The sequence below is a fragment of the Bos grunniens genome, chromosome X (genome assembly GCF_055505025.1).
Source record: "Bos grunniens cultivar Pamir isolate PY7600 chromosome X, Bosgru_T2T1.0, whole genome shotgun sequence".
NCBI classification, from domain to species: Eukaryota; Metazoa; Chordata; class Mammalia; order Artiodactyla; family Bovidae; genus Bos; species Bos grunniens.
In genome coordinates, this window is record NC_141194.1 from 92,492,639 (window position 1) to 92,506,456 (window position 13,818).

The 13,818-nt window shown below is 40.4% G+C and overlaps 1 protein-coding gene across 6 annotated transcripts; it reads right to left on the reverse strand.

Annotated features, from left to right (window-relative positions):
- Nucleotides 1–5,454: 5,454 nt before the first annotated feature.
- Nucleotides 5,455–10,973, reverse strand: SERPINA7 (serpin family A member 7). Of its 6 annotated transcripts, none has more exons than XM_086386540.1 (5): nucleotides 10,885–10,973; nucleotides 8,424–8,540; nucleotides 7,112–7,385; nucleotides 6,262–6,409; nucleotides 5,455–5,731 (listed from the first exon to the last, which is right to left on the reverse strand). In XM_086386540.1, the coding sequence occupies exons 1-5, from the start codon at nucleotides 10,934–10,936 to the stop codon at nucleotides 5,534–5,536; spliced, it is 789 nt and encodes a 262-aa protein (XP_086242666.1). In that variant the 5' UTR covers nucleotides 10,937–10,973; the 3' UTR covers nucleotides 5,455–5,533. The 6 variants fall into 6 exon arrangements, 4 of the variants coding, with proteins under 4 accessions (XP_086242666.1, XP_086242665.1, XP_086242668.1 ...); XM_086386539.1 differs by having other exon boundaries at nucleotides 8,424–9,056; XR_015158416.1 differs by lacking the exon at nucleotides 7,112–7,385 and having other exon boundaries at nucleotides 8,424–9,056.
- Between the last annotated feature and the right edge of the window lie 2,845 nt (nucleotides 10,974–13,818).

The following is a 13,818-nucleotide window of genomic DNA, read 5'->3' on the forward strand; positions in this document are numbered from 1 at the left end:
ACTTCAGGATTCTTTTTTCAGTGTATAACAAGCAAGAAGAGGAATCACTATCTGTTGTGGTCATCCTGCAGACACAGAATGGACCCCTGCTCAAAATTTGTTTCAGATGTCAAGATTGGCAAACACACAAATTGTGAAAGTCTTGTTGCTTACATGGTAAGGATTTTTCAAGAGTCAGATTCTTTTGCTCACCCAAAATCACTTCAGAGATCAGAGAAATAAAACTGGCTTGAGATTTTTATGGTAAGTAGGGTATGGAGATTCTTTTGTGCATGCAGGGACCTATGAAATTTAAACCTCCCATCAGCACCAAAGGAAGGAACACCTAGGTTTCTTGTAAGCTTGCCCAGATGTGGTACACAAGAGGAATAGGGAGAGGTGAGGCTTAAAAGATGCTAGCAGTCAAACATTAAAAAATGGATTCAGGGGATTTCCCTGGTGGTCCAGTGGTTAAGGCTCTGCCTTCCAATGCAGGGGTCACAGGTTTGATCTCTGGTCAGGGAATTAAGATCCCACATGCATTACAGGTGGCCAAAAAACAGGTTCAGACTATCACACCATCTAGACAAGGGAAGTTGACCCTCTATCAGGAGGAGGAAGAAATGTTACACAGTGGAAGCAAGCTAAATATGCTTGGCCACAAAGAAACAATCCACATGGTGCCTTTTGATATTCCTTTGACCAATTTTGATGGGGAATGGACATATGCAGTAACCTTGGCCAAAGAAGTGCTCTTGTCAGGGATGAGGGTCTCAGTCATGTTACCATGTGAGGTACAGAAACCAGCTGAAGAGAGGAGAAATGTAGAATGGATAGTAGAGGACTCTGGAGGATCTCCTTCTTGGACTTAATATGAAAAAGTAGATTTTGGTAGCATTAGAAGTAGATTGTGTTGGACTTGGAAGTGTCCCATACATATTCCTCTTCAAGAAAGGACTTATTTTTTCAGATTCTAGTTGTCCAGTTAGTAGAAAGCCCTCAGTTTTCAGACCTTTCTAAGATAGTCTTAGTTGTAGAGAGATGTCTGGCCCGTATCCAATTACTGATTGAGATGGTTGTGTGAAGGCCCATCCATTTCATTGCATCAGTTGCAAAGGCACTCCCTAATAAACATTGTGTATGTTGAAACTCAACATTCATAAAAAAACTAAGATCATGGCATCTGGTCCCATCACTTCATGGCAAATAGATGGGGAAAAAATGGAAACAGTGACAGATTTTATTTTCTTGGGCTCCAAAAATCACTGCAGACAGTGATTGCAGCCATGAAATTAAAAGAAGCTTGCTCCTTGGAAGGAAAGCTATGACAAACCTAAACAGTGTATTACAAAGCAGAGACATCACTTTGCCGACAGATGTCCATATAGTCAAAGCTATGGTTTGTCCAGTAGTCATGTACAGAACTGAGAATTTGACCATAAAGAAGGCTGAGCACTGAAGAACTGATGCTTTTGAATTGGGTGCTGGAGAAGAGTCTTGAGAGTCCCTTGGACTGCAAGGGGGTCAAACCTGCCAATTCTAAAGGAAATAAACCTGGAATATTCATTGGAAGGACTATTGCTGAAGCTGAAGGTCCAATACTTTGGCCACCTGATGCAAAAAGCTGACTCATTGGAAAAGACCCTGATGCTGGGAAAGACTGAAGGCAAAAAGAGAAGGGGCTGGCAGAGGATGAGCTGGTTAGATGGCATCACCTACTCAACGGACATGAATCTGAGCAAACTGAGAGATAGTGAAGGACAGGAAAACCTGGTGTGCTCCAGTCCATGGGATCTCAAAGATTCAGACACAACTTAGTGACTGAACAACAACAATGATGAACTCTGTCTTCTTCCTGGAGAATATAACCTGCAGCATCCCAACTAGTGCTACCAATTTCTGTATGACTTGGAATAAGGCTAGTGTTATGGACGGGATATATGTGTTCCTCCCATTCATATGTTGAAGGCCTGTCTCGGCAGTGTGACTATATATGGACTAAGGAAGTAATTAAGGCTAAATGAGGTGGCCAGAGTGGGCACCTTTTCTGATAAGACTAGTGTTCTTATAAGAAGAGATACCTAAAAGCTCAGTGGCTCTTCCCACACACAAGTATGCATGAGAGAAAAAGGCATGAGAGCACATGGCACAAAGGCTTCAACTAGGAAGAAAGATTTCAACAGAAATGTGATTTGCCAGCACCTTGATCACAGATCTCTAGCCTTCACAACTGAGAGAAAAAAAAGTTTCTCTTATTTAAGCCAGTTTGTGGTGTTATTATGGCAGTCTGATCAGACTAATACAGCCAGGCTGCTTAGTAAATATTCTCACAATAAATCTAATTCTTAAAGAAGACAGAAATTTATTTCTAGTCACTTAATCATCAGCAATAAGAATTTTAGGTCAGTGGCCACCTCTCTTCCATGTAGGTATTTAGATATCAAGGTCTTTTCCATTTTGTTTTACTGCAAAGGCAGAATTTTTAACCTGGAGTCCAGAAAAACTTCAAGGATGTTTAAGGATAAAGTCTTGAGAACCTATACATTTGTTTATGAAAAATCTCATCTATAATTTTACCAACCTCCAACCAAAATTTAGCATTTTGTTCATTTATAAATGTGGGCCACAAACCACAGTAGTGGCCACTGTACCTGTGATTTTTGTCACAAAGTTCACATAATTTCAAAGCACATTATTATTGTTGGAGATATCTTGAAATATCACATACTTCCTATTACTTTGGAAAGAATGTTTTCATTATACCACTTATAAGATCTAATTAATACATTGTAGTTGAAGCACACATATCACCACATTAGTAATTTCAATTGCATTATTTTTATAATTATATTTCAATATTACTGATGGCCTTTGTAATGCTAAATTTTTTGACATTTAAAATACTACTCTGAAAAGAGGCCCATATATTGCACCATGCTAAAGAGCTCTTCATCTTCCTGGTCATCAAACTATTAATAGATCATGAGTAAGTCCACAATCCAGTTCAAATGAGATGGAAAAAGAATGAAAGAGGTACCCGACTTATTGTAATGCCCTGACCAGTAAACATCACACCACACTTATACTCATATTCCATTGATGAGAACTTAGTCTCATGGGCACCCTTAATTGTAAGAAAGGCTAAGAAATGTAATATATTAGGGAAGACTTGTGTCTATGATTCTATTACAATGGAGAAAGGAAAACAGAGTTAATTAACTTCATACAATCTATGCCACTACTCTTTTGTACCTTGTCCCCCTGCAAGTTTTCTCCCTTTTGTTCTAAGAGTTTAATCATAGATTTTTATTGGGTTTTTCTGTGTGGAGAGATTTGTTTTCTCCTTTCTGCTCCATTTTTAATAATGTGTATTTCTTTTTCTTATCTTGCTGTATTCACTGGGATCTCCAGGGTAATGTTTAATAGGAACAATAATAAAGTATTTGCCTTTTTTCCCGATTTAGTAAAAATTCTGCTGTGAACTTTTACTGCTAAATGATATATTGGTATAGGTATTTTATGATTAACCCTTATGAAATTAAGGAATTTATATTTTAGTCTTGGTTTGCTAGAATAAACTGAGATTTATAAGGTAAATAGTGACCATCCTTCATGATCCAGTTGAGACTTATTCTCTAATAAGATACATGAACTGCTAGAAAGATAGTGTCTTCATAATTCCCAACTTACAACTGGAGAAACTGATATTTCTCTCAAAACAATTTCTGATTGAACTAATTTGGGGAGGTTTAGAGAGGGAAATGTATGGCATTTACTCAGGTCTCTGGAGGTAGGGCCTGAGCTAGAAAAGCATATCTGCAAATCAGGAGACCCACACTAGTTACTGGCTAATGTTGACCAACAAGAATAACAATTAATATTTATAAGGCTTTTTATCAATCATCTGGGCTTCCCAGTTGGTGCTAGTGGTAAAGAACCCACCTGCCAATGCAGAAGATGTAAGAGACTCAGGTTCAATTCCTGGGTCAGGAAGATCCCCTGGAGGAGGGCATGGCAACCCACTCCAGTATTCTTGCCTGGAGAATTCCATGGACAGTCCATGGAGTCACAAACAGTCAGACACGACTGAGCAGCCAACATTTTCCTTATCAGATGTCTGGCTCTGTGATGAGAACATTACATGCATTATAGCAGGAATGTTCACAAAATCCTGATGACATGGATATCATTAGTGCTCCCATTTTAAAGATGAGGAAAACAAAGTGAAGGGTTTAAGTACCTTGTTCAAGATCACAAAACAATATAAACAGCAAATCCAGAATTGTAATTAACCTCAGTGAAACCAAACTGCATGTTAGCAATGATTTTTCTGACCTATAAATCACCTTTCCTGTCTGGACTTCCAACTTATTATCCATAAAACCAAAATGTAAGCTATACCAGGAGTAAGCAAACCTCCATCCAAATTGTCTAGTAAAACACTAGAATGCTTATGGGCTATATACTTTTCTAAACATATATATTTATTTCAACCTGAAAGTGCAATATTTGCAAAAGCACTTATGCACTTGTCATTATTTCCCTGTCACTGAAGAACTGCACCTTAGAGCTAGAATTTCACATAGTACATCACTGACAGTCACTGTACTATTTGTGTGTACTGAATTCTAATCCTGGGGCTTTGAATGCATATTGTCTGAGATGAAGTCTAGTTTAGTAGATGGGGGTAGAAGAACATGAACAGACAAGGGGAAGTTGCTGAAGCATCTGAGAACAGGGAGGTATCAAACTTCAGTAAAACTAACCAGGAGATTTATACTTAAGCAAGTGGGACAGGGGTACAACTTTTAGAAAGGGGTCTGATTAGAATACAGAAAAGGAAGGGCTATGAGTTATAATATAAATGAATCACTTTCCTTCTCCCCTCCCAGCTTATAAATTAGCAATAAGAAAACATTTTTTAGGGGCAAGGTGGGCTTGTACAGTGAAGTTCATCTTTGTCTCTCTTGCTTTTTTGTACCATGCTTGTTAGGTTACAAAAGCTACATCCCTACCAGTAGCTCTCAGTCGGTGACTCAGCCCTGTAGTGAAAACATCTTTTTACAAGCCACCAGTGGCAGTCTGGCAAGAACGCAGAGAACAGTTTTGATTAGGTGGGAAGAAGGAGGTTGAAAAGTTCATATATAATCCACTGCGTTTATGCTGCTTAATATTCGTTGTACTTTTTATTGGAATCATGGGGTATGAGGACTTGACCTTCATTTCAACTATTTGCCAAGAGGGCAGAAGACAGGGCATTTGTCAGCCCAGTAAAATTCCTTGGAGCTGACTAATTGGGATGGGAGTGGATGTTCTGACAAAGAGGAACACATTGACATGGGGCCTTCCTGTGCTTTGGATACTGAGCCACTCATTGACTATCTGAACACACGAGTGGCCTCTTTCACACCCGGTGTAGTTCAGCTAGGGTCCAACCTCCACCCCTGCACAAAGGAAAGCATGTCCAAGCCCATATCGGTCGCATCAGGCTATACTATTTATTCATTTCTCATTGCAATAAGCACATGAAATTAGCCAATAGCCTCTTTCCCAACTACACTTCCGTTGGGTCCACAACTTTCCCTAGAAAGAGAATACTCCTAGTGTTTTTTTCCAATATCAACAACAGGAAAGATCTATCAAATTGGATGATAGGATGAAGAAGAGTTGTCTCAGGCTGATTCAGGAATCTGACTTCAGGAACGGCTTCAGTTCCCTTTTCACCAATGTAAAACATAGCCTTGTGGGCAACCTGTTGGGGGAGAACAAACACTGCTGATCCCCTGAAGAAACAGGAAATGACTTTGAAAAGTTTAGAAGTAGGGAAGTAGAAGAAAGGATGGGACTACCCCTTCACTATACTGTGTTGATGGTGCTTGAATATGAAAGACACTAGTCTAAGTGTAGTTAATGAATCTCTGCTGACTTTAGAACTTGCTGTCAAGGGACAACCTTTTATTCATGGCTTTCTGACTAGAAGTCATTTATTAAGCTTTCTCCTGCCCCTGCCACCTCCTCAAGAACTGTATTCCATCAGAGTCAATTCTAATGATTAAGTTCTTCCATCAGAATCATTTTAGAACATGAAAGTCGAGGATGGAAGTAAATGTTACAATGACTTGTTTTGGGGGTAATGAGAATGACCCTGGAGTAAATCTGGCCTAGGAAGAGTTATTCTGCCTCTATAGGCTTCAGAATCATCACCAATAAAATAAGAGATCTGAATTAACTGCTTGTCAATGGCCCTTACATCTCATATATTAAAGGACTCTATCAACTTACATTGGAAACTTTAAGACCATTGTCCTTTGTGAGTCCAGAAAAATCAGCATTGTCAGCAAAAGCATCCTGGATGCCCATCTTCAGAAGGATGTCTCCAAGGTCATATGTGGCAGAAATGGAAAACTTTGGAACAAATAAGTCAACCCACCTGTGGGGAAAGGAAGAGGGAACATATGGCTATTAAAACACCAAGCTCATGATTCCCTCCCTTTTTGTCTCCTTGGTATGGTCTTGGATTCTGCTCCTTCCCTAGGTATTGATAACCACTACTATGCAGGTAACACGTGATACCAAAACCTTAGAAGTTATCCTAGAAGGAATGCTCTCTGGTTCAGCCCATTTGGGACTGCGGCAATGGAAGTTGGAAGATGTGACCCACTTATAATAAAAAACAAACATCTCTAGGGATATTCACAGAAGTTAGGATGTCAAAGGCATGAATGTCAATTCGTAGTACCAGGGGAATTTCATGGATTTCCATCTAACACTTCTAGTGCAGTATGGAACAACTATCAATATCTTACCCATCCCCCAAGCTCCAGCTGGACTCTGGGAAAGCATTTTACTAGCTGGCTGACTTTGTATAGTTCATTTCATTTTTCTAGTCCCAACTTCTTCATTTGAAAAATTCTTATAATATTATCTCCTTTGCAGGTTTATTGATGAGTTTAGATGAAATAATGTATGTAAAGTACCCAGCAAAGGGATTGGCAAAGAGGATCTCCTCACTATACTTTAGTGGTCATCACACAGCTCTTAAGTGATTCAGAGTGTTTCTCCTGCCTCTGGGTTTCTTCTGAACTTAGCCTTATGCCCACCCTCCACTTTTCACATCATCTAAGATGTTTACCCCTTCCACAGTAAGCGGTTCCACTTCTTCAGTGTTTTAGATGACATGGCCCCTTCCACCCACTCCATCTGACCCTCCTTGGGAAGGACAAAGAGTGCCAGAGCATTCTTGCTGTAGTCCATTTGCAGCACTGTGCAGTTCAGCTCTGTATCCACCAGGTGATAGTATTGTTCCATCTGGTGCATCATGGGCACTTGCACTGTTGTGGTCTTGTCCACTAAGAAGCTGGAACCCTCTTCTGTCTTGGATGGATCAAAAGGATTTGCCCACTGGGCTTAAAATACAAAGAGGAGAGAGTTTGTTTTAAACTTGTATTAGCGCCAATGTGAAGCTCTCCATCAGTCATCTAATCTAGTAATGAATACCACCACAGAGGTAGGTAACTTCTGTCAACCAGTTTTAAAAATGAGTAACTGAGAATCAGGGAGAGATAGTGGTCTCCCAGGTAGCTGGTGGCAGAGCCAGGAGTCACACCCAGGGCTGTTGTACTCCATGTTCAACAGATGTTCCGTCTGTGTTCAAAATCACTATACTTACACTAAACCCATCAGAGCCACAGTTTCCTCTTCCGTAAAAAGGTATAAGCACATCCAACACACAGGATGAAATGAGACAACAGATCTGTTCTGCCGTTTTATCCGTCTACAAGTGTGTGATTTGTGGCCAAGAATCGTTCTCTCTTCCACCAAACATGGCTGACATGTGCTGTAGAACCAGGAGAAATCATTTGGGCACAGCACCTTCAGAAAAGAGTCACATGATTCTTGTTGTTACAAGAACCAGCTTTAGAATCAGACAAACCTGGGTGGGAATACCAGCTCTGAAATTTATTAACTGTGAAGATCAGATGAGACAATGTGTGTCAACCACACATGTAGCATGGAGCTTGGTATATAGTGGGTACATAGTACGTGATAGAAGTCTTCAAGTAACATGCCCAAGAATGAACAGCAAGTGAGGGTCACAATAAGGTTTAAACCTAATTCTGTTTACCTGCCAAGTGCAAGCTTGTCTCACCTCACCAAATCTTCTGGAAATCATCCTTTAGCTAAATGTGAGCTGGGTGTTCAAACCATTGTAACTCCTCATCTCTCTGAATGTTGCCTCTCCCTAGAGATTTCCTTGTTTCATCCACAGAGCTATGTGTCCCTCCGGGAATATCCAAAATTACACACATCTGTATCCAATGGAACAGGTCTCTGTGGTATGAGAGACACCCGCTAATGCCAGTGAGAAGATACCATGAGCTCCCTCCAGTGCCCCATCAAATTACTGGAACATTGAACTAGAAATTGACATCTTAGAACCTTACCTTTAAAGCAAAGATAGTTCACCAGGACCGTGATGGTGTTCGGTTTGAGGTCTTGGATTAGGCCCACAATTTTCCCTTTGGTTTGCTTCTCCACATGACTATTGATCTCCTGCTGGGCTGCAGAAACATTGGAGAAGTCGGTAGAAAAGACTTCAGTCTCATAGAGGTTCTTGACATCATCCAAGAACTTTTCCAGCGGTTTCAGCTGCTTCCCAATGAAAAGGGCATTTCCCATCTGTAATTCCAGCTCCTTCTTTGGAAAATTCAGTGAACAGATCAGGTGCTGGAAGCCCTGCTGGATCTCTGCCACTGGGGTGTCTGTAAGGTTGAACCCCAAGCCTTCCAGGATTTGAGTTTGGGTGCTGGAGCAGGCCCCAAGGGAGAGCATGGCCAATCCTGCAGAGATGCTCACAGGGGAAAAGAAGATGTTCTGATCTGGAATCTCCACAGTGAACCTCCGGTACAGGTTGAATGCAAAGTCAGCATTGATAGATGACATCTTATAGAGAGTGGCATTTTGTTGGGGGGAAAGGCAGGAGGTTATTTTGCCTTCACAGCTGTTAGGTGGTGCACAATGAAGCCCAAGTATCAAGAGAACCAGAGAGAACAGTGGCATTTTGGAAGGAAGGTAATCTATAAGAGATGAGGTGAGAAAACCATTGGGGAATCTTAGCTGGATGAAAACTCTGAATCAGAAACATGTAATAATCATGCATCGTGATTAGTAAAACAGTAGAAAATATTTAATGGTGTGCTCACCAAGGCCTATGGGGATGCTTTTCTCTCCTGAGAAACTAATGACACATCTAATAGGAACAAGAAATAGGTTCCTGGGGCCACAGAAATAGTGGCAAGGATTGTCATTCAGATGTAATAGTGACATATGAAAATTCTGGGAGTAAACTGAATTTATGGAAATTGAATTATTATTTATTTGAACTAGAGGCAACCTTTTGGAGTGAAAAGAATCTTAAGATAACATTAGCCCTCTTCTGCTTACATTATTTTTTATATTAATATATAAGAATTTTAGATTTTTTTAAAAAATATAAATTTATTTATTTTAATTGGAGGTTAATTACTTTACAATATTGTATTGGTTTTGCCATACATCAACATGAACCCGCCACAAGTATAGATTTTTTTTTTTTTTTTTGGCATTTTTCTTAAGATAAAATCTATGAGAGGTGAGATGAGAGAAAGCTTGTACTTTTCTTTGAATAAAAGACTAAAGGAGGGATTTCCATCGTGGTTCACTAGTTCAAACTCCGCCCTTCCACTGCAAGGGGCACAGATTTGATCGCTGACAAGGGAACTAATATCCTGCTTGCCATGCTGTGTGGCCAGAAAAAAAAAGGGGAGAAATAATTTTCACAAGAAAAATATGTTTAGTTAGAATGGAAGGGTGGTAGTTTATGGAGCCATGTACATGATCATGAGCTGAAATTAATACATTCATGCAACATATGGAAAGTATAGGAATATTTCTAAATAACAGGAAAATGAAAGTGTAACTTTTTGCATTTGAGATCTCTGTCACCATCAGTATAATACAGAGTCATTTCTAAGTTGCAAGACATCTAAACACTATCATTCTTATATTCATTCACGTTATATTTTTAATTATCAGAGCAGCAATCAGAAAATATGATGTAAGATTCTCTGAGCCTGAAAGAGTACAAGACAGAAGAGTATGGGTGTCAGCTGTGAAATCCAATGACCATGGACAGGAGTGATATGAAGAAAGAAATAGTCCTCTATTTTCTTCCTAAGTGATCTTATCCACTTCCAGGAACTAAACTGCCATAGCACAAAACTACATACTGTATTACAGTGTTCTTTTATATTCTCAGTCATTTGTCCAGCTGCCTACTGCATGTATCCACTAGAATGTTCCACACATACCTCAGTTTCAATTTGGAAATCTGTTTCCTAATGTAAACACATCATCTCCTTGACCCTCAAGGCTGCTCCTTCATCTTCATTCCATATCACTATCTACTGAGGCTCCCATGCCAGAAACCTGGGCGTCATCTTAGGGGTTTCTTCATTCTTCATCCCCTACATCTAATGACTTATGATGCCCTATGAGTGGTACCTTCTAAATACCTCTCAAAACTGTTCCTTTCTCTCCCTTTCTGCTGCCACTGCCTCAGTTTATGGACTAAATTACCACTGTGCCACCTGGGAAGCCTAAACTCTTTCACCATCTCCTAGCAAGTCACATAGCCTTCAATCTCTCCCAATCCAACACCCTGCTTCTATCCCTCTGTCCAATATCCATGTTGTCACCGAAGTCCTTTTTCTAAAAAAGTCACAGAGGCTAGTAGGGGGTCAATTATCAGAGGATCACACTTAGACCTTGGCCTCTAGAATTAACAATCCGAAGCTCATGATTATTTGGAATTCTGACTTGCTGACAGAAATACTCAAAGTTCCAAAAGAGGAAAAAAGTACTTACAGCACATGCCCAAGAAGCCACTTGCATATCTCAGAAAGCAAAATCTTTCCATTTTTATAATGTTCCCTCCTCTATTGCAAAAGTAGAGTGTTCTTAGTTACTCATTAACACCAGGCATTAGCCCTGGGATGATAGTTTCAAAGCTGATGTACAGAACCAAGGCCAAAAAGAACAAAGTGAAAAATGATAAGAATGGAACTTTGAATGATTGCTTTGCTGTCACATCTTTCAACTATAACAAGAGAGGAAAAGGATGGTCAGAGCTGGTAGGGTCTGAGTTTGTGTCTTTTCAGCAGGCAGAATGAGGACCAGAGGCAAAATTGCCAAGAGGCAGCAGGACAGACCGTTTTCCCTATCACGGCTGGGATCAGCAGCATTTTAAAGGAAAGGTACACACAGGCTGAGACTGGGTGAACCTCTTTAATGGGTACTATAGAAATTATTTACACATTGGCTTGGAGGAGATCGTGTCAAAAGTAGCTTCCAACTCCAGATTTCTGATGCTGGACACATCTATGTCTGCTCAGGGAGAAATCAGTCCTGTCCTCAGGTCACTAAAATCTCCTGTTCCATCCCTTGGGCCACAGGACCCTAAAAAGGATGCAGAAGGAGCCAAGGAGAATGGAATCAAAGGTTTCATTGTTCAATATGCACTATGTACTGAAATGTGTGCTGCAAAGAAGCAAAGGGAGCTAAGAGCACTGGACTCACTCAGCAGACCTGAGTTCAACCTTGCCTCTGCCAATTTCTAGATCTAGTGGTAGAAGTAGTATTAGCAGTAGTCATAGTAGCAGCAGCAGCAACTCCAGAGTATTTAGGATGTGCAGGGTGTGATGTGAAGCATCTAATTTCAGACACTGGCTGCTTCAGGACTACATTAAGGATGTGTATATGTTAAGATTGGGGTGATTGTTGGGGGAATGGGAGTTAGTTTGAGATAAGCTTAGATCACAGTCTATGGTGGGACTTGAAAGCCAAGTTAAATAGTGCAAACTTTACCTAAAGGGAATTAGAAAGCCACTGGGGGATTTTGACAAGGCAGTGACTAGACAGAGGGTGATAGTATGGTGGCATCATTTCTTCTTAAGCAAACATCGATAGAGCTCCTACTGTGTGGAGATGACCACACTTAGCACTGGGATTTCAAAAGAGACTGCCAACTATCAGTTTTCTGAACCCAAGGGATCTTTCTAAGTACCTGACACCCACTGCGCAAACTGAACAGAAGATGGTACACCTCGCACATAGGATGGTCACGGGTGCATTTGTCCTGCCACAAGGCAATGGAAAGCTCAGAGCTCCCAACACTGAGGTTAGTTCATACTCACTCCTGGTATACAACATATAATCTACTCTCAGTATTTGCTCTCAGTATTTGCTCTCAGTATAATCTACTCTCAGTATTCGCTTCCGACGAAACAGACTGTCTAGAAAGAAAATTTCCAAAGTTGCGCCCTCTAGCGTCCTAGTCAGGCAATAGCACGGCTTATTTTCTGTATCTGATTCAGCTGAGCTTTGCTAGCAGGCAGCAACTGCAGGATCTGCTGACACATGAGAAGGGCAACCCTCCCCCACCCCCACAGACTCCCCTATTCTGCCTTCTGGAGTCCTGTGCTCCTGTCATGCCTTTGCTATGTAAGAGTTGTGTAATTTGGGGAAAGTAACTTAACATCCCTGAACCTCAGTTTCCTCTCCGTTGTAGTGAAATGATATGGGCTTCCCTGATAGCTCAGTCGGTAAAGAATCCGCCTGCAATGCAGGAGACCCCGGTTTGATGCCTGGGTCGGGAAGATCAGCTGGAGAAGGAATAGGCTACCCACTCCAGTATTCTTGGGCTTCCATTGTGGCTCGGCTGGTAAAGAAGCTGCCCGCAAAGCGGGAGACCTAGGTTCGACCCGTGGGTTGGGAAGATCCCCTAGAGAAGGGAAAGGCTACCCACTCCAGTATTCTGGCCTTAAGAATTCCATGGACTGAAGTCCATGGGTTCACAAAAAGTCGGACACGACTAAGTGACTTTCACTACTACGTTTATAGTGAAATGGTAACAATCCCCATATCATGTGGTTATCAGAAGTATTAAGTAAAATTTAGAGATGCTGTCTGGAAGCTCCTATATTGTACTTGGCACATAGGAGGGATCCAGAAACTGTTAATTCTCTTCCTCTTCATCTATTATCTTGATTCTCTTCCCCCACCCCAAATCTCCACAGTTATGTCCTCCACCTCCCTCTCATTCCTGACTATTGTTCAGTTCTGCATTCTGGAAATACATTCTCCCTAAGATGAAATTGATTGATTGTTAATTTGCAAGATATTCTTTAAAACTTACATTTAAAACAATCGTTTCAGTCTTGTATAAAGCTGCTGGAACTAGCACATTGAATACAGAATCTCTAGGAAGTGCAGCCATATCAATAAACTCAACTAAATCCAGAAATATGTCTCTCTCTTATAATTCAGAGGACTCTGAGTAGTCAAAGCAATCTTGAAAACGAAGAACAAAGTTGGAGATATCACACTCCATGGTTTCAAACTATACTATGAATTTATAATAATCAAAACTATATGGCACTGGCACAAAAACAGACATATAGATATCAATGGAACAGAACAGACAGCCCAGAAATAAGCCTATTTTTATATGGCCAATTAGTTTATAACAGAGGAGCCAAGAATATACAGTGGGGAGAACACAGTGTCTCTAATAAATGGTGTTTTGAAAACTGAACAGCCACATGCCAAAGAGTGAGATCAAAGTTGTTTAAAAACAAATGTAATACCCGAAACCATAAAACTAGAAAAAAACATAGGCAATGTGTAGTTTGACATCAGTCATAGTGACAATTTTTTTTGGATTTGTTTCCTCATGTAAAGGAAACAAAAGCAAAAGTAACTAAACAGTACTATATCAAAGTAAAAAGGTTTTGTACAGTG

Coding starts and splice junctions, on each gene's coding strand:
- SERPINA7 (XM_086386539.1), bottom strand. CDS start 10,936: ATGGAAAGATTTTGCTTTCTGAGATATGCAAGTGGCTTCTTGGGCATG. Junction 6,410..7,111: donor AACCGCTTACTGTGGAAGGG/GTAAACATCTTA, acceptor CTTTCCCCACAG/GTGGGTTGACTTATTTGTTC. Junction 5,732..6,261: donor ATGGTCTTAAAGTTTCCAAT/GTAAGTTGATAG, acceptor CTCCCCCAACAG/GTTGCCCACAAGGCTATGTT.